Source organism: Carlito syrichta, unplaced genomic scaffold (genome assembly GCF_000164805.1).
Source record: "Carlito syrichta isolate Samal-C Ts95f unplaced genomic scaffold, Tarsius_syrichta-2.0.1 Scaffold316213, whole genome shotgun sequence".
In the NCBI taxonomy this organism is placed as follows: Eukaryota; Metazoa; Chordata; class Mammalia; order Primates; family Tarsiidae; genus Carlito; species Carlito syrichta.
Genome location: NW_007260309.1, coordinates 155,130 through 176,447, shown reverse-complemented (window position 1 = coordinate 176,447; position 21,318 = coordinate 155,130). Strand labels below are relative to the sequence as shown.

The following is a 21,318-nucleotide window of genomic DNA, read 5'->3' as shown; positions in this document are numbered from 1 at the left end:
AAAAAAAAAAAAAAAAAAAAAGAATTCACAAAAAATAACTTTAAATATTTTAAAAGAATTTATGACTCAGTATATTACAATCATATTAAACACAGAAGTTATATTATGATGGCCAGAGCAATCTACCACTTGAGGAAAATATAAGGATCATTTAAATCTTAATATTCTTTAAGGCTGATTCTAAGAACTAAAAAGACTCACACTATCATGGACATACCAACTTTCTGACTTTGCTCAACACACCTAACTAGAGAAAAACAGACTAGAGATGAGTATTCTGCAAGAGTAACAATTATGTTCCAATTTAGGAGTTCACAACAAAATCAAATGCTTAAATCTTTCAAATTTATAGTTAGTTTGCTAATGCAAACCAGAACTACTACAGAGTTCAGATGCTTTATCATCCTAAGAAGTTACCAAACTCTCCAGTGACTAAAAAATAAAAAGTTAAGAATAAGAACAAAAGCTATTAGCTTTGTGCATGAGTCACATTTCATCCTGAGGCCTGATTCAGAATAAAGTGGTCACCTAGTTGTCAGAGTGGGACACACTCATTTTACTCAGTACTACTCAAAAGGAACAGAGACTAAACTTCTCCTGTAATGGTAATGGGTGCCAGTCACTGAATACTCAGTGTACTTAGATGTAATTTTAAAATGCTCATACACTCCACATCACTTTTTTTAATCCTTACAACAATGTGAGGGATTAGGAATCACCACCTACCTTGCAGAGAGGAAACAGGAGCCTTTACCTTGGTCTTAGGGGGAACCTACTAAAAAATGCCATTGCTGTCTCCCAAAGAAAATAAAAGAGTAAAGCCAATCTTAAATTCATGACAGGCCTAAAAAAGATTACAAGCACCACCAGAATGCTGTTAAGTTCTCTGACAGTCAAGTGGACGTGAAAATATGTGGATTATAAACAGGCTAGTCTCTGGGTAATACAGATGCAGTTAGCACTGCTATGACTGCATAACCTCATCATTACTTGATAGCATCCAAGAAGGTGGACAAACTGGTTTAATTTCCTTGTGATTCTTACCAAATTCTTTCCCAAAACAGATTCAGAACACTAAAAGCGTCAAAAGAAAAAAGAACAATTTATTCTAAACACAGCATTTACACTTGAAATATGCAGGTTTTCCAAAAGAGAAGGGCTTGAATAGCACTACTGAACTGTACACCATTCAAGATACTGAAATGAAGTGATGTTTAAAATGGTACTTTACAGAAGCATAGAAAAACAGAACCAACAGGAAAACACTTACTTTCCCCTCCATGAATGTTTTGTTGTGTAGAAACACGCCAGATCTTTATTTTCCTTGATTACGTTCATTTTGTGCTCAAACCTGGAAGATAACAGTACGGGTGAACCTTAGTACAGTGTTGCACATCCGTAATTTTCCTCTATCTCCTATACCAAAGGCATTGTGAGATCTCTCTCACGCTCATAGCCTGCCATACACCCCCACAAGACCACAGAGCTTTGTTTTGTCTTCTTGTGTCGGTCTCACTCGGTGGCCCAGACTGGAGTGCAGTGCCGCTCCGGCCACCGCAGCCTCGACCCGGCCCTTCCGCCCCGTTTTAAGAACAGGATCCGGCCTGCTTAACCCTCCTCGCCTTTAGCGCCACACTGTGGCTACCTGCTCAGTCGCCTCTCTCCTCCCCGGACTAAAATTTCCCTCAGTAAGTAGAGTCAAATAAAAAAGGCCAGAGAAAGAAATTGAATCTTCAAATGCCACACTGCCGAATAATGTTACACAATGGGCACCTAAAAATGCTTGTCAAATGCCCAGCCGATTCTAAAAGACTTTTGCTGAGCTGCTAAGCACTTGACCATCGCTATCACTTTAAAAGGGCTTGTTGTAAAGAAGAATTTAAAATAATTTTCCCGCCAGGCATGGTGGCTCGCGCCTGGAATTCCAGCTACTCAGAGACCGAGGTGAAAGGATCACTCAAGGCCACAAGTTTGAGACCGGCCTGGATAATCAGTGAGATCCCGCCTCTACAAATTTTTTTTTTTCCCCCCGAGTTAGGAGTCTCACTCCGTAGCCCAGGTTGGAGTGCAGTGGCACGCTCGCAGTTGCCCCAGCGTCGACCTGCTGGGCTCAGGCGATCCTTCCACCTCAGCAATCCAAGTAGACAGAACTACAGGTGTGCACACTACCACGTCCAGCTAATTTTTTATTTGTTGCAGAGATGAGGTCTCACCAAGTTGCCTAGGCTGGTCTGGAACCCAGGGACTAGGACAATCCTCTCACCTCAGCCTCCCAAAGTGCTAATTATAGGCCTGAGCCACCATGCCTGGTTTTACAAAAATTTTCAAGATGCGCAGGGTAAGACAGCGCACCTGCAGCCCCAGTTACTGGGAGGCCGAAGCAGGAAGACTGAGCCCAGGAAGTCAAGTCTGCAGGGAGCTGTGATGGCACCACCGCACTACAGTCCACGTGAGAGAGTAAGACCTCGTCTCCAGAAATAAACAAACATAATTTTAAGACACTGAAAATGTTCACAAGCCATCTTTCACCCTAGCATCAAAAGATAATCATCCTAGCCTTCCTTCTTATATTTAGAAAGAATGTTTTACACAAAATTTGACATTGGTATTGCTTAGGCTGTTTTCAAAGAATATTAAGCTTTCCCCCGTAATTAAATATTCTTTGGCAAGACGATTTCTAAGGCTATATGGTATTTCCATTGTATATATATACTAGAACAGAGCTACTCACAATGTAGCTGCAAATATTTGCAGGTCATATCAAGGTAATGACACAAACTAGAGTTTTTAGATACTTTTACGGCAGTTTGATTAGCTATATCCTCTGGTTGAGCAGGATAAAGGACAGAATAGGACTGTCGAACTTATGTGATGAATCACAAGTAGAATGAGCTCCCTAACACTCACACGCTGTGAGACCATGTTATGTACAGTATTTGTTGACTGTGACACAGATGTGTATAAATTCCAAATTGATTTATTCCATTAACAAATTTAAACTGAGTTAATTTGACAAGACAAATTGTTGGCAATGGCTACTGATGAAAGGCTGATAAATTTCGAAAATACTACATCATTTATAAGTTAAAAATGAATACAGTTCATTTATTTCTTCTTTTGTGACTGGGCTATTTCTCCCTAACCTTTTTATCCCTAGGCACTGTCTTTATTACATGCCTGGCCTTAATAATTAGAAATGGACTCTAAAAAATATTGTAAGATACATACCAAAATTTCAAAAATGCAAACCGAATGGTTTAACCTGAGTTTGTTTTATACCTTTATAGACTGTGAATTTTTTAAAGTTAGCAAGTATTCTTTACATAATTAGAAAAAAACCTATAAATCTATTTTCATTCAAAAACATTTTCATAACAGCATTTTTAGATACAATTCACACACCATAAATTTACTTTTTTTTTTTTTTTTTTTGAGTTGGAGTCTCACTCTGTCACCCAGACTGGAGTGCAGTGGCTGCTCCCAGCCACCGCAGCCTCGACCTGCTGGGCTCCGGCGATCCTTCCGCCTCAGCCTTTCGAGTAGCTGGAACTATAGGCACGCGCTACCACGCCCGGCTAATTTTTGATTTATTGTAGAGATGAGGTCTCGCCAAGTTGCCCAGGCGGGTCTTGAATCTTTACTCTTTTAAAAAGTACATAACTGGCTCGGCCTGTAATCCCAGCACTTTGGGAGGCCAAGGAGAGAAGACTGTCTGAGCCCAGAGGGTTCGAGACTAGCCTGGGCAACTTGGTGAGACCTCCTCTCTACAATAAGTCACAAAAAACTAGCTGGGCGTGGTGGCGTACATATGTAGTTCCAGCTACCTGGAAGGCTGAGGCTGGAGCACCTGAGCCCAGCAGGTCAAGGCTGCGGTGGCCGTGAGTGTGCCCCTGCAACTCCAGCCTGCACTCAAAAATAAATAATAAATAAATAATAAAAAGCATACAACTGGGTGGTTTTTAGTAATATCCAGAGTTCTGCAACCATCACCACTATTTTTAGAGCACATTCATTACCCCAATGAGAAATCCTGTTAGCAGTCCTTCCCCATTATACCTCACCCTCAGCAATTGGCAGTCACTAATCTACAGTCTGTCGCTATGGATTTGCCTATGTTGGCCATATTGCCCATAATACTCTATTGGATGGATACACGAATTTTCTTTAACTATTTGCCAAGGGATGGGTATTGGTGTTGTTTCTACTTTTTGGCTATTATGAATAATGCAACTATAAATATGCATATACAAATTCTTGTGTGAACACATTTTAATTTCTCCTGGATATTTACCTGAGTTGGATACCTATATTTTGAAACTGCTTTCTTCACTTGTTTTTTGGTTACCAATTAGCAAGAGCCTTTGCACTCTACATAGAATATTTGTCTCCCGGATGTTTACGTGGCTTATATCTTTACCTCCTCCAAATCTGTGTTCAAATGTTACCTTCCCAATGAGGCCTACCCTAACTGTCTTGCTTTAAATTGTCACCCCCTCCTCATACTCTACTTCCTATCCACTCTTACCCTGTTCTTTTACACTGAAAGTACCTTTCATACTCTAATGTGCAACTTATTATTCATCTAATTCTACTAGGATCTACAAAGAGAAGTAGATTTGTCTGTTTACTCACTAATATACCTACAGAGACTACAAGAGTACCTGACACAAAGCAGGCGCTCAGTATGTGAGCAGATGAATGAAACACAGCAATCCCAGGGCAATTCTGTTGTCTACTTCAAACTTGATTCTCTAGCAGGTACTCCCAAATAGGACTTTGTCAAACCTCATGGAAAAACATCATTAATTCACGCTCTGAAGAATAACAAAAGAGCCACAAGTAGGACCAAGGTTAGAGAAACCTTAACTATTACCAGAAAGAAGATATTAATCACAGTCAACTGACAACTTCCTATTGGTGAGCATAGAGACAGCTAAATATAGTCCTGATAGTTGGTGTGGTGTTTCGTTTGTGTGTTTGTTCCTAGATTTTGGACCTGGAATGATACAGCCAACCAAGTAAGATTTATTAAACCACGCAAGCATTATCCATGGCTGCTGAATCATTTGCAGCAAACAATATTGCTGGAAGAAAAAAAAAACCTGGTCGCATCTCTGAGGACTTGTCAAAAAAGTGAAATACATAGATATTTTTCCCTGTATACTATAACTGAAGCTTGGAATAATGGAAGAGAAAGGAAGACAGAAAAGATGAATGACTAATATTGAAGAGTGGGTTTGTACACCTAGTCTACAGGTTAAGATATAGGAACAGCTGTCTCTGTACCAAGGACCTAACTTGGAAAAACTGAGAAAAGAGAAAGTATGTTTGAGAGGAAATTGGCTGATATCATGAAGGGACTTTAAAACGAAAATGAAAGGTAGCGAAAAAAAAAAGATTTGAAAATGACAACTATAAAGAACATAAGAAATGACCCAGAAAGAATAAAGACTATCTCTAATAAATCCACTAGGGGGAATAAACACAAAATAATCTCACATTTAATAACAAAAAAAATAATCCTAAAGAATGACCTCACAGGCTGACTTGGTGATATAGAACTCAAACAGACCTTTTGGGAGAGGAATTAAAATTAAGTTTACATTAAGAAGGCTTACCCAGCTGGGCTCGGTGGCTCAGCCTGTAATCCCGCGCCTTTGGGAGGCTGAGGTGAGTGGAGGGCCTGAGCCCGTGGGTTCAAGACCCACCTGGGCAACTTGGAGAGACCTCATGTCTACAATAAATCAAAAATGAGCCGGGCATGGTAGCACACGCCTGTAGTTCCAGCTACTTGGAAGGCTGAGGCGGAAGGATCGCCAGAGCCCAGCAGGTCGAGGCTGCGGTGGCCAGGAGCAGGCACTGCACTGAGTCTGGGTGACAGAGTGAGACTCCAACTCAAAAAACAAAAAACAAAAAAAAAACAGAAGGCTTACCCACACCTTTTAAAGACTCAAACATTTGGAAGTGAAGAACACCAGACCCCACAGAGTTTTTAGGTTAGGAATGATAAAAGGGAGAGAAGTGTAACATGGTAATATAGACGTTAACTACTGCCCACCTGGCCTGTAAGAAGAAACACGAGGGGGACCCCCTTAAAAACGGAATTATCTTTTGAAGGGCAGGCCTCTTAGAGTATACTCAGAACTTGTTCCTCCAGATCAAACTGTCAACCAGAGTTTTTATGTGGAAGTTTTGAGAAGGTTGCATCACGCTTTGCAGAAGAAATGTCCCAAGTTGTGACAAACAGATGATTCTTTCACCAAGACAACATACCTTGCCCACACTGTTAAGCAGTTTTTGACCAAAGACAGCATGACCCCATGCCCCACCCTCCCTATCTACCAGATCTCACCCCATGTGACTTTGTTTCCCCAGGTGAAAAAAGTAGTCAGACAGAAACATTTTGCCTGCATGTTAGCGGTGAAACAAAAAACAGCAGAAGCACAAACAGGCATCAAAATTGATGAGCTAAGAAATTGTATAAGTGGGGAAAATGTCTCCATAGGTGTACTGCAGCAAACAAAGAGTACTTTGAATGTGGCTGGGCTGGGCACTGTGGCTTGGCCTATGATCCCAGTACTTTGGGAGGTGAGGCGAGAGGACTGCCTGAACCCGCGGGTTCAAGATCAGCTCGGGCAACTTGGCGAGACCTTGTCTCTACAATAAAACAAAAATTAGCCAGGAGTGGCAGTGCATGCCTGTAGTTCTGGCTACTTGGAAGGCTGAGGCAGAAGGATCGCCGGAGCCCAACAGTTATGACGCTGGGGTGGCCGTGAGCGTGCCACTGCACTCTGGCCTGGGGGACGGAGTGAGACTCCAACTCAAAAAAAAAAAAAAAATGACTGAAGCTTAAACACATAAGAATAAATACACATTTTAAAATAAATTCCTGGGTATTTTGGTTCCCCTCGTACTGTATCACTGAGGTAGATTAGAATGGCAACAGGAAACTACAGTGCAGGATTACAGAAGTAGTACTTCAAGTCTCTGGACATTGGTAGAAATTCCTATGGCTAATATCAGCCAGGATATCAGCAATATTGAAATAACAGAGCCCAAAATGGAGTTTCTCTGGTCACCCTGAGCACATACATGATAAGAATCCTTTCCCAGAACCCTAGGCCAGTCACAAGACATTAAGATTAACCTTTTTGCTCCAAGCGTTTCCCTTCCAACTAATTAACGGCTCACCCTCTATTGACACGCCTGCGACTGGCCCACCCTCCAGCTACCAGCCCACCTTTATCCATGAGCTCCTGACTGACCCACCCACCCATTAGGTAGTCAGAGATACAAGAAACAAACCCGTGACCATGACGTCAGCTCCTATGAATGCTGGCCTGAAAGGAAGCTTAAAAAACCCCTGGTCTCAAGCATTCCCCACCAAACATTCCTTAAGAGTCGGCCTCCTCTCCCATCTTGAAAAGGTGGGTCCACCCTTTTTCTCTGATCTACTTTCTAAAGAAACTGTTTTTCCTAATCTAATTTCTGTGCAATTTTTTGTATATCCGCAGCACTGGCTCAGCTCACTGACCTAACAAATATAATATCAGTAATAATTTTTCTGTCTCTAATATCTGGGAAAACAACAAATGATACCATTACTCTGCATCTAACAAAGGCTAGTAAAATGGAAGTGTTCTTTATAAAAGAAAATTGCTCCTCTATCTGAAAAGCTTGCCTTCAATCATGCTATATTTTGGTAGGGGTAAATTTGAGAGGTGAGGGAAGAGACACCCACTTAAGTAGACAAGTCAACCCTAGAAATAATGACATGACATAATTCTGGCTGGGCAAGGAGGCACCCGCCTATAATTCCAGCACTTTGGGAGGCAGAGGCGAGAGGACTGTCTGAGTACAGGGGTTCAAGACCAGCCTGAGCAACTTGGCAGGACCTTGTCTCTACAATAAATTTTTTAAAAATAGCTGAGTATGGGGGTGAGTGCCTGTAGTTCCAACTGCTTGGAAGGCTGAGGCAGAAGGATCGCTGGAGCTTAGCAGGTCAAGGCAACAGTAGCCATGATCATGTAACAGAGTGAGACTCCAAAACAAAAAACGAAAGAAAAGAAAAAGAAATAGTGAGATAATTCAATGCTATTATTAGTGGCTGCATAGCCTCAAAATGGAAATCAGGATGACACTTACTCCATTTTAAAACCTCATTAAAGACCATCTAAAAGTTGAGGAGGCAAGGTGATACTAATCTAAAAATTTAAGACATGTCCTGAAAATACATGACAGCTAATCTTTACTAAGTAATCTTATGTTACTGATTAGGCTAGGCATTTGCCATGCATTTATCTCATTTGTCCCCATAACAATACTGAGGTATGAGCATGGTTATTCCCATAATATTGACAAGAACACTGAGAGCTAGAGAAATTAAATCACTTATCCAAGATCACGCAACAGGCAGGCTTTGGGCCAAGCTGCTAAACTCCATATCTACTCCTGCTTAACTCTATGTCTACTTACGTGGTGTCTTTTCCCTCACCTCTCAAACAGGTGAAGTTATGTACTTCACCTAAGTTTTAAAACTTGCCCTCACCTGTAGGAAATCAAAATAAATCCATTCTGGTCATATAATTATAGATTTATCATATGACAGCATGTTTCTGGAATGATTTAGAACTAGTTTCAATTATCATCTTCACCTGGAAAGATGGTTAGGCACTTGTTAGAAATAACTTTGAAACCTACAATTTCAAGCAGTGAAACAAATTACTATAAGCAACACAGGACAAAAGAAATAAAAGAAGAAAGAAGTCTCCAAAGGTGAAATACTCTACCATCTTTAGATAGGCTTTAAAAACATTTTTAAAACAAATGTTCAAAGCAAACATATAATGAAAAAAATTGGTTACCAATATATGATTTCAGGATACTCTTTAAGGAGTGTTCAACAATTATTTTAACTAATGTTGAGCCTTTAATATAACAAGATTAATGAGATCTGAGGCTGAGATCTGTTCAAGATCAACCTTTCTACATTTTCAAGTAAATCTATTTCACATTCTCAATAAAATCTCAATTACCTTTTGATAAAGTTACTTCATCCAAAAAATGGCAATTGGTCTGAAAACTGCATTAATTCTTTCAAACCATGAGGCTACCTCTAGACACACAGATAACTCATTACAGAAAGTAATGGTCCAGCCTGGGCAACTTGGCAAGACCTCATCTCTACAATTAAAAAAAAAATTAGCCAGGTGTGGTGGGCATGCCTGAGGCTCCAGTTACTTGGAAGGCTGAGGCAGAAGGATCACCTGAGCCCAGCAGGTCGAGGCTGCGGTGGCCATGGAGCAGGCCACTGCACTCCAGCCTGGGCGACAGAGAGAGAGACTCCAACTCAGAAATAAAAATAAAAAGAAGGTAGTGGCAATGCATAAAGATCAGAAAAATGCATAAGAAACCGGATAAGACACTACATACCAAATGTACACCATTCAAAGTGAGAGCTGGAACAATTTCAAGAGGACAACTGGAAAATGAGTGAAGCAATTTAGGGGTCCTCCAAGTATAGTAGTCAAGTGTCAATTCAATCTGGGAAGATTCTGGAATGCATCCCTGAAGCACTGACCCCAGAGTTGCTCTCTCGCATGCTCTATGTTAACAAAGGACTAGCACAACAGGCTACATTCACATCACACTAAAGTTAGTAGTTATTTTAATACTGACCAAGATAAGGGCAGAGAACTTTAAAAATATTATTCATGGCCGAAGACAGTCCAGTAATGACTGCCATTTACTGACTACGTAACTTTGAACAAAAGTTTCTGAACTTCTCAAATTACAGTGCATCTATAAAATAGGACCGATAACTGTCCCAAAGGCCTGCAGTGAGGACTAAATGAGGTCACACAAATAAAGAAGTCAGCAAGGCACTTGGCTCAGAAGACTAAAAAACAGTACATGCAATCATAGTCATCATCACGGTATTTTAACTGTATTGCTCCAGATAAGCAACAGTTATTTTCCATATTTCTATGTTTTATTTTCAAGAGCCTACTGACACTTGTACCTTTGAGGCATCTGTTGGAGGAAAGTTACATTTAATCACTCAATTCCCTCGAATTTTTGTATTAATTTCAATCCTTTTACTATTCTATATATATAACCTAGAATCTCTACCTTCAAAAGTATGATGTTTTATTGACTTAGCATCCAGTTTTTACTTCACCATTCAAAAATAACTATACCAAGACACCACATTTCTTAAACTGGATGACATACAAGAAGGTATCACTTAATTGTCGGTGGTGTTATTGTTATTTTATTCTTACAATTACAATTCTCACAATCTTTCCCATAAAAGATTTTACAAAGAAAAAATATATACACAGGTCAAGATAATCATGACAGATGAAATTTTGATTTAAAACAACTCCGCAAGCCGGGCTCGGTGGCTCAGCCTGTAATCCCGCGCCTTTGGGAGGCTGAGGTGAGTGGATGGCCTGAGCCCGCGGGTTCGAGACCTGCCTGTGCAACTTGGTGAGACCTCATCTCTACAATAAATCAAAAAATCAGCCGGGCATGGTAGCACGTGCCTGTAATTCCAGCTACTCAGAAGGCTGAGGTGGAAGGATCCCCGGAGCACAGCAGGTAGAGGCTGCGGTGGCCGGGAGCGGCCACTGCACTCCAGTCTGGGCCTCAAAGTGAGATTCCAACTCAAAAATAAATAAATAAATAAATAAAACAACTCCGCAAAATAAGCTTAACCTCCAGTCAATAATTCTCTGTACATATTCTTTAACAAGCTCTAAAAGTGGTTCAAAAAAATTACTTACAGGCAAAAACTCTTAAGCAACCATTAACTCCTATTATTCATGAGAAAAAATCTGCAGAGTTTCTAGTATCAGAAGCTCAAGTATCAAGCAGATATCAATAACATTGATAGGCACATGCTCTAAGCAACAATTAACTATCCAACCGAAAAACATGTATACTGTTGAATGAGACTTGGTAGCAGTCATATTATCAGCATTTGCCATTCTGCCCCTTGTTTAAATTAGCAAGAATTTATATACTTAAATTAGCAAGAATTTATATACTTAAACTATCATCACTTAAATGTCATCTTCTTCATTCCTGCATTAGTGTTCCATATTGCAAATTCTCAAATACTCCCTATTCTTTTTGATAGGGAGAAGCTCAAATTTACACATGTCCTTTGTAACTGAATTGCATTGAAAGCATCTCCAATTTTTGCAAGCTTGCTTTACTTGTTTTCATTCTATATCCCAATATCACACAACCACCATAGTCTTTTTGCCACTTCTGTTTATTCTTCTGATAGAACTATACTAAGGGTTAAAAAGCCAGATTCAGAGCAACACTGGCTTTTGGCTAGAGTCATCTTTTCCAATGAATTCCACTGCTTCGTGCTTTCAAATAATACAATATTCTTGCATTCTCTAAATTATTATTGGCAGTGATACTGGCAATCCATTTAAAATTATGTATGGACAAAATAAGAAAGATCTTTTAGAAGTACATACATAGTTTTGACACAAAACCACAGGATTTGAGAGTCCACTGAATAGAAGCCTACACCAAATTGACACTAAGAATAAAAGCAGAATGGAGACAACACCAGACACCCAAGCAGATACAACCAGGCTATAAGCAAAAGAACTTTGCACATATAACAAAATAAGCATATCTGTATGGCTTGTGTTAAGTAAAAACTCAAACAGAATGTTCATTTAGCCCAGGATGAATGAGTATTCAGAAAAAAAAAAAATACACTAGTGAAAGAATTGGCATCATCAAGGCCAATTACCTGTTTAAAGGATGTATGTATTTTGCACAACCTACTGGAAGCAATTTTTACACAAATATGATGACATGCAGAAAGCAGGTAGGAAACTAAGTCTGTAAAATGTAAGAAGAGAATTTACTTCCATCATTAGCCCTGCTCTCAAGTAATGTAAATCTGCTTTGAAACACACACACACAAAAAGATGGATTACTAGATAGACAGAAAGATGGACAGATCTGTGACAAAACAAATACAGTAAAAATCTTGAAGGCAGGCATGTGGGTGTCTAACGCAAAGTTCTTTCAACTTGGCTGTAGGTGAAAATGTTTACATGTTGGGGGGAAATTGTGAGCTTGCCTTTCCTTTCTGATCAAACTCTCCTTATGAAACGTTTACCTGCTACATTACAAAATCACACCTAAAAATGTAGTGGACATTTACATCATAGGAACTAATTTACAAGCATATTACTTCCTCATACAGTTATAATTACTGAAAATACAGGGTGAAGGAGGACCATTGCTAAGGCAAAGGTTAACTGAGTAATAACTAAAGAAATATACCGTATGCTAGCTTCTTAAGGAACTAGTTTTGTTCATAACTGGATTCAAAATCTAACTGGATTTAAAAAACTGAATAAATTATGTCACTAGGTTACCACAGTTTCAAATAGAAGATAAAAACCATAAAGGGCTGGGGTTTGAGACCAGCCTGGGCAACTTAGTGAGACTTGTCTCTACACTAAATCAAAAAATTAGCCCGGTGTGGTGGCGCATGCCTGTAATTCCAGCTACTTGGAAGGATGAGGCAGAAGGATCGCCTAAGCCCAGCAGGTCAATGCTGCGGTGGCCATGAGCATGCCACTGCACTCCAGTCTGGGTGACGGAGTGAGACTCCGACTCAAAAAAAAAAAAATCATAAATGGCTAACAGAACATTAATTTTTACCCAGATTAAAAAGCTACAACTAAGCTGTTTTGGGTAGAATGTGCTGTGATGAGAAAAACTGCCATATGAACTTTAACCTTCTTTCTTAATTTTTAATTTTAGCTTTGTTTTAATATATGACTCAAGTATAGGTAAAAGCATTTTCTTCTAAATGAACAACAAATCAGAATGTATAGTGTGTACGATGCTAACAGGAATCTTAAACAATCATAAATAGAAAACAAAGTAACGTTTTATTAATTCCATCTTAGGCTTCCTTAAACTGATTAAAGGACCTGATACCTCCAGAGACAAGTGTTGTTCGAGAGTAAGAACGCCAGTGGCAACACCAAGTTTCAGCCAACAATCACATCTCCAACTAACTGCCCAGAAGCCATAACACTGCAGTGTTTGCGTTGTCTGCCACATCAAAATTGACTTTTAAATACTTCCACAAGGAAGGTGAAATACTAGTAAATCTCCTCCATTCTTTTTAAAAAATTGATTCCTTTCCATTAGAAACTAGGTATATAGTCACGAAATAAAGGTGCAAGATAATTCAAAAGCAACCTCTAAACCTGAAGAAACAACTTGATGAGAGGGAGGCGAGCAAACACACTACGGCAGTTCATTTTGTTGACCCTTTCTATTCCACAATAAAATCAAGTGTTGAAAAAGAGACCTAGCTCTTCTCTTTTCATAACATGTACACTCATGTCATCTGAGGGAGTCATTTGTATTTCTGACAAATAGACCTTATCTGTTGGGCAGATAAACAAAACTAACCTTTTTTTCCATTAAAGAAGTATTACTGTGACTCTTCCTGAAATAGCCACCTGTGTGTTTTTGAAACAGGTTCACTTAAGCAATTCTTGGAAATAACTGCTACTGATCATTTACATATTTTGTTTGTGCACTTTAAAAAATAATAATATCGGTGGCTCAGCCTGTAATCCTGCGCCTTTGGGAGGCTGAGGTGAGTGGATTGCCTGAGCCTGCGGGTTCAAGGTCCACCTGGACAACTTGGCGAGACCTCATCTCTACAATAAATCAAAAACTTAGCTGGGCGTGGTAGCGCACGCCTGTAGTTCCAGCTACTTGGAAGGCTGAGGCGGAAGGATCACCGGAGCCCAGCAGGTCGAGGCTGTGGTGGCCGGGAGCAGCCACTGCACTCCAGCCTGGGTGACAGAGTGAGACTCCAACTCAAAAAAATAAAATAAAAAATAATAGTAGAGACAGGATCTCGCTATTTTGCCAAGGCTAGTCTTGAGCTACTGTCCTTAAACTTTCACCTTGGTCTCCCAAAGTGCTAGGATTACAGGTGTGAGCCACCACACCCAGACAAGTTTGTATACACTGTTGTAGGCTTTCTAGACCTAATTTCTATTTCATTTTGTCCTATGAGACATAACATGACTTACACAAGAACAATGTGTACTAGTTCAAAAAACTCTTCTGCAGCTCACAAACAGGCATCTTGTTCTATTATGTTTAAAAGGCCCTAGTGAGCAAGAGATTTTCAGCAACCAATTTTTCCTATCACTAGAGTAAATACATAATGGGGAACTAAAATTCCTAAACCTACAACAAATACAACTTGAATAAAGTTTTAAAGCATCCTAATATCTAATCATTTTTCTCTTTATACTATGAAAAGACAGGAGTTGGCTGGGTGCAGTGGCTCATGCCTATAATCCCAGCACTTGGGAGGCCGAGGTGAGAGGATTGCCTGAGCTCATGCGTAGGAGACCAGCTTGCCTGAGCAACTCGGCAAGACCTCATCTCTACAATAAATCAAAAAATTAGCTGGACATAGTGGTGCATGCCTTGTAGTTCCAGTTACTTGGAAGGCTGAGGCAGAAGGATCGCCTGAACCCAGCAGGTCAAGGCTGCGGTGGCCGTGAGCGTGTCACTGCACTCCAGCCTGGGCAACAGAGTGAGACTCCAACTCAAAAAAAAAACAAAAACAAACAAAAAAGACAGGAGTTTAAGTTGCTTCAATTTCCCTTTTACCCACACAAAATAGAAATGAGACAGGTTTCTAGTTTAGTTCTTTCTGAAATACCTATTAATTCTACCTCTTCCATAGTGCTTTACAATTTACAGAACACTTCCAAATTATTTTTTTAAAAGGAAAGTTTCACTTTTAAAAGTAAACTTAGTAGCTCTAAGATTTAGAAGAAAAAATGGCTTATCTGCTCTAAGATTCAACCAACATTCAAAATACATTTTGTGTCTTGAGTACAAGTTTGAGGGAGAAACCTCATAGATTAGATGACTAAGGAACACAGACAACCATGTATAAGAGTTTAAATGTTAGTGAAATTAGCATATAATTTATGAAATTTTAAAGTCTACATTCAATACCTTATCAATCCTTCATTAAGTTCTGGCTACTACAGTTGACAAAATCAGAGCATTAAATTATTTTAAATTGCTCTAGGGGTGTTCTGCTAATCAAAAGATTACATAAACTCTTACCAAAATAAGTCCTGAACGCACCCAATGTTGTCTGATCTCAGAAGCTAAGCCTGGTGGGGCCTGGTTAGTGCTTGGATGGGAGACTAACAACTGCAAAGAGATATTACCACAGGGCATGTGCTAAATATGGTACCACTGCCTAGGCACTGTGTTCTGCTTCTAAGGGCAACTATAAAGTGCCGAAACTAAAAAATCCCAGATTTTAGAGATCACGCTTCTTCATAAGAAGTCCATAAAAAGTACAAGCAAAACTCAAATATGTAGGCTGTTGCTAAGAGAATCTGAAAATAACTACTAGCAAGTTATGTTTACTTTTCTTGATTGAACCACACCTAAATGCACCTTTGCACAGATAACTGTATATTAACCCTTTGCATTTGGATGTCCCCTCTGAGGGGACATCGCAAATCTAGCACGGATGTCCCCTCTCTGGGACATAAAGAGATTGCTGGCGATATACGGGACAAACTTATGCAAGCGCAAATGTTTCCTTGAAGTTTTCCATTCAAAAGCAATGAAAAACCTATGTCCCATCTGAAATTTGTCAAGCTTCTGATGGATCCGTTGAGAAGTGATTTTCAGGAATCACAAGTGCGTACTCCCCACATCATCTTCGAATAACAGACTGGACAATAACTCACTATTAATGTGGGAAGAAGAAAATGAGACTGCATTGTCTGCTCAAATGGAAAAACACGAAATGGAAGATGTCAAACAAATATACTATTGAGCAATATGTTACCAGTGAACCTGTAATGCACTGTCGGGGACTGCTGCACGTGTTACTACATAAAATTTTAAAATAAAAGAAAATAAAACATAAAATTTTGATTGTCATAAATAAGTTCCTCAGTGCTCAAAATCCCATTATGAGCCAACTATCATTACAATAAAATAATCGGTTCCAATGCTCTACTAATTCACATGCTGTGATTCGTTTTTCACTATTCCATAACAAAGTGCAGTTGAGTTGCTGGTAGGTGATCTGATGTCTCTGGGTGCAGAGGGTTCAATCAGCAAGATGACCATAACCATGTTGGCTTGCGTTACTTGCAACAAAGTTACCCCCAAATCTGTGATTCTCAAAAGAGTTCACCTGATTAAGAATCAATCCCTATAGCAAGAGGTGTTATTGACTGGCATGTGCTGACCATACGAACACTGCAGAAGCAGAAAAATGTGATGAAAACCGCTGATTAAAATTTTGAACTCGGCTGGGTGCAGTGGCTCACGCCTATAACCCGGCACTTTGGGAGGCTGAGGTGAGAGGATTGCCTGAGCTCACACGTTCGAGACCATCCAGGGCAACTTGCTGAGACCTCACCTCTACGATAAATAAAAAAATTAGCAGGGTGTGGTGGCTTGTGCCTGTAATTTCAACTACTTGGAAGGCCGAGGCGGAAGGATCGTCTGAGCCCAGGAGGTTGAGACTGCGGTGGTCACAAGCATGCCAGTGCACTCCACCCTGGGAAACAGAGAGAGACTTCAACTCAAAAAAAAAAAAAAAAAAGTTGAACTAAAGTAATGTTTAGGATGGGATGCCCCTCCATTTGCGTGGGGAACACTACACAGATTACAGAACTATCCTCAATACACAACTTTCAAATGTCCAAGAGTTCACTCACATAGGTAAAAACCTATTTATAATGAATGAATCCTAGAATCTAATGCCATCTTACACATTAACCACAAAGTGTGTTTTACAGGATTTAATATACATAAATTTTCCAGGAATGCAACCATTATGTAAATTAAGATATTACACATTATCATGTTCATTTCAGACAATTCTAATGACAATTCCACTTGTGGAATTTGAGTCATCACTCTGACAAATGTGTACCCATCAATGTTTCCATCAAAAATCTAACCGATTCCATATAAAGGTACATGCCTCTGACAACTCTATTGTGTATTTTGGTATAATCATACATAATTACCCATATTGAAATATATAATGGGATTAACGGTAGTAAATATCTGTCTGGGAACGGGGAGACACCTCTTATCAACAAGGGTGCCTGAATGAAGCATATTGTATACCTAACTCTTAACTGTACCCCACAATATCATAATAAAAAATATTATCATAAAAAAAAAGAAGCCGGGCTCGGTGGCTCACCCTGTAATCCCACGCCTTGGGAGGCTGAGGTGAGTGGATTGCCTGAGCCCGCGGGTTCGAGATCTGCCTGGGCAACCTGGTGAGACCTCATCTCTACAATAAATCAAAAATTAGCCAGGCATGGTAGCGCGCGCCTGTAGTTCCAGCTACTTGGAAGGCTGGGGCGGAAGGATCGCCGGACCCCAGCAGGTCGAGGCTGCGGTGACCCGGAGCGGCCACTGCACTCCAGTCTAGGCGACAGAGTGAGACTCCAACTCAAAAAAATAAATAAACAAAAATTAAAGTAAAAAATATATATATAGTCAGTTCTGCTATGATACTTTTTTGATAATGTGAATTTATTCCAACAAGATATGCTTCCTCTAAACAATTTGCACACGATACAATTTCACACTTGCTTATGCCTGACTTCAGTCCCAACACATACCAGGTGAACGCAGAAAACTGCCCAGCTGAAATGAGTCACGTAAGAATTCACAAATATACCTTACACTGTCAATAAACCACACACATTCACATGTATGTTGAAATTTTTCATTGAAAGCTGGACATGAGCCGGGCTCAGTGGCTCAGCCTGTTGATCCCGCGCCTCTGGGAGGCTGAGGTGAGTGGATTGCCTGAGCCCGCGGGTTTGAGACCCGCCTGGGCAGCGAGACCTCATCTCTACAATAAATCAAAAAATCAGCCGGGCGTGGGAGGGCATGCCTGTAATTCCAGCTACTCGGAAGGCTGAGGCGGAAGGATCACCGGAGTCCAGCAGGTCGAGGCCACGGTGGCCGGGAGCGGCCACTGCACTCCAGTCTGGGTGACAGAGTGAGACTCCAACTCAAAAAAAATAAAGAAAGCTGGACATGTTGTGAAGGACAGTAGAAACTGAGATGAATAACTTCTATGACTGTAAATGGGCATGCCATTTCTTTGTGAGGCCTTTAGTACAGGGCTTGTGTTATTCTAGTTAGGAGTTGGGCTGAGTCTATAATCTGTTGTTGCTATAGTTATTCTCAATTAACACAAGCTTCATATATCTGCAAAACAGTTTGTCTGTGGTGTGGGGTGGTTTACTAGAGCAATGCTGGATTGATTCTTTATGCTGCCCATAATCTAATTCTTTTCCCAGTAGTATTTCGAGGTCATCTGTAATTTGAAACCTCCTAGTTTGGTGGCAGGAGGTGGGGGAAGCAGTCTGTTTTGATTAAGGTTCAATCTAAGTCAAAAACTAAGTCTCTAGATCTCAGGGGTGTAGCCTTCTTGGTTCTCCAGACTGCCCTTGGCTGCAATTTTGGGCTCAAGGACCCTCTTTCAGGCATAAGCTTCTTTTTCTCTTGTCTACCCCTTCAGCTGAAAGAATGTTCACCAACTGGGGCCAACAAAGATGCCCTGCTCCCCACAAATTAAAGCTTTTGTTCCACAAAGAGACAGAGGGGGAAAAGAAGAGCAGAGATTCTTAGCACTCCTGAAAATTCTGCTGCTGTTTCCCTGCTCTAGGTCTGCACAACAAATACTCCCCAAGAGTTCTTCCAATCTTTTCTAGGAGTAGACCCAGTGAGATTGATAGATAAAGCGCTTGCAAGATGCTGTACTTAGCGTTCATCATTCTTTTTGTCCAGCTGTGTTTGATAACAGTAAACAAATTTACACTCTCTCCCTCCCTCCCCACCCTCTTTCTCTCTTAACCGGTCTCTCCCTAAACTTTTGGTCAGTGGTTTGCTCTGTGGGCTCAGTTTTTAATAGGGTTTCCAAAAAATCATGAATTTGAAATTAGTCTAGTTCTTCCTCAAAGGTGACAGCAAACCTTCTTTTTGTCCCAGGGCCAAAGCCAGTTGTTATACTATTTATAAACTATTTCAGGATAATAAAGAAGGTGTTACAAACTATTTTGTATAAAAAGAGCACCTTTATTGGGTCTGATAAAATTGAGAAACACTGACTCAAAGGACCTCATTCAGAAAACAACTCCCCTTTAACCACTGCCAAATATCTCAGTGAACATTTAGGCCAAAATCTATTAGTGGCAATCACATTTGTGCAGCAGTTTATCTGTATAGCCTTGTTTCTATTTTACTAACTTTAAGTACCTCAAGAAGCAGGGTAAAGGTATGTGTAACAGAAACTTAATTCACCTGTGTAAAAAGAACTGGCTGAGGAATGGAGCCAAATTAGTTAAAACACACCCTTTTTATTTCAACCCTGACTTAGTATCTATTGAGAGCCAGACTTCACTATCAACCTTTTCACAAGTGTAAAAAGCTGGTATTGTTACAGACCACTAGGACAACCAGTTTCTACTTATTTGTGGATAACGGTTAAATTCTTACAAATAGCTCACGCTTTCCATGATTCCATAACTGTCTTTCATTGATGATGCTACTTTTTTACTTTAGCTTAAGTATTTTGTTTGCAGCGAAGTTTTTTAACACTGTATCACATTCACACATTTTAGACTATTTATTACCACCACCTAGAAAAAGAGGAATATCCATTGTCTCTCAGTGGAATACAAGTGCAGATGTTTTCCATGAACTGGACTCCGGCCTTAAAGTTCTTTACATTCCTCTTTCTTAATAACCCTGACTCCTCTTTTCCTCCCTTAATAAGTTCTACTTCCTGTTTTCAAACAAGGAGTATAATGCAACATTTACTACACAAGGATTTATGCTCCCTGAAAGCACAGTAATATTAATAGCACAAGCCAATTTTGAGAGATACTGCCACTTAAACATCGTTTCACATTACATTTAAAATGTTAGCAAGAATTTATGTTCTATATTAAATCGACCAATAAAGCCTTTTCCAAAAACCAAGGAAATGCGACATCTAGTCTTTTCAGGATACTGAACTTCTGACACGTAGTTTCTATAATTTCCTTTTTTTTTTTTTTTAAAGGTAAGCCCAGTTTCATACCCCTAAAGATTCAGAGTACTGGTAATATTCTACAAAATCTGATCACTGTAATGTTTCCAAACCCTACAACACTACTTTCAAACCTAGAAATCTATCAGGTTCATAAACTGAGAAAGAAAGCACAGGAAAAACATGACTGGGGGCAGGTCTTGAAGAATTATCCTTAAGTTTTACTTTCCCTTCTGAAGATACTATATCCCCCAAAGACTCAAAATAACTACAGTATAAAGCAATGGCGTCTGGGAGATGCTTCTTTTCGAGGGGAATCAGAAGGAGATAAAAGAGAAAAGCAAAGAAGAGAAGCGAGAAATAATTACTTTTGGGAGATCACCACCACACTGGGGGGAAATTTTTACTCCCCCCTCCCCCCAAGTAACTGATAAAGGAAATAACCTCCAGAAAAGAGTGGCTAATGAGAGGACAATGTAAGCGAAGGGGCACTCTTCTCAAGTCTCCTAAGTCTCAAACACGCAATCAACAGCCCCTTCACGGAGCGTCCCAGTCCTGCTTCACCCGCTCCAAAGGCCACGTTCAGGTGTGAAGGCACAGCAGGCAAGGAAAGGCCACTGCGAATAAGCTACTTCGCAGGAAGGGAAAGCCCGGGGGAATCATGACTAGGAAAAGGAAGAGGCTGGAGCAGAGACAGCGTGGGTGCTCGTTTCCTCACAAAACGAAACAAAGCGACGAAAGTCAGAGTCCCTGAAGGACGCGTGGGGAAGCAAGGCCGCCGACCCAGGAGACAGGGCGTCCAGCGGGAAGGGGCTCGGACGAAGACTGGAGGGAATCACCGGGTGGAGCCCGCGCGAGCGGAAGACGTGTGGGTGAGGGTGTGTTGCGGGTCGGTGGTGGGAGCCTAGCGGGTAGAAATCAGGAAAATCAGGCAGGAGAGGGCTGGGGCTGACCGGGGCAGCACCCAGGCGAGTGTCATTCCGAGCTGGGGGAGGGGGTCGCACGGAGGAACGAGACCCGCAGCCGGGGTGTGGGGGATATCTGCTTCCCGAGCAGCGGCAGCAGCGGAGACCCCGCCCCGAGACCCCCGGTCCCCACGGCGCAGGGAGGGCGAGACAGAACCCAGAGCCCGGCGCCCGGAGTCGCTTTACCTTCGCGGGAGGCTGGAGAGGCTCCAG

At 40.7% G+C, this 21,318-nt stretch overlaps 1 protein-coding gene across 2 annotated transcripts in view; it reads right to left on the bottom strand.

Moving 5' to 3' along the window:
* DNAJC13 (DnaJ heat shock protein family (Hsp40) member C13) overlaps nt 1-21,312 on the bottom strand; it is a 127,291-nt gene extending 105,979 nt beyond the window's left edge. For both annotated transcript variants that reach the window (XM_021706936.1, XM_008073927.1), the window contains exons 1-2: nt 21,292-21,312; nt 1,271-1,351 (exon numbers count right to left, since the gene is read on the bottom strand). In XM_021706936.1, coding sequence (XP_021562611.1) covers nt 1,271-1,338 — 68 coding nt within the window. In that variant the 5' untranslated portion in view covers nt 1,339-1,351; nt 21,292-21,312. The remainder of the gene's footprint in view (nt 1-1,270; nt 1,352-21,291) is intronic.
* Between the last annotated feature and the right edge of the window lie 6 nt (nt 21,313-21,318).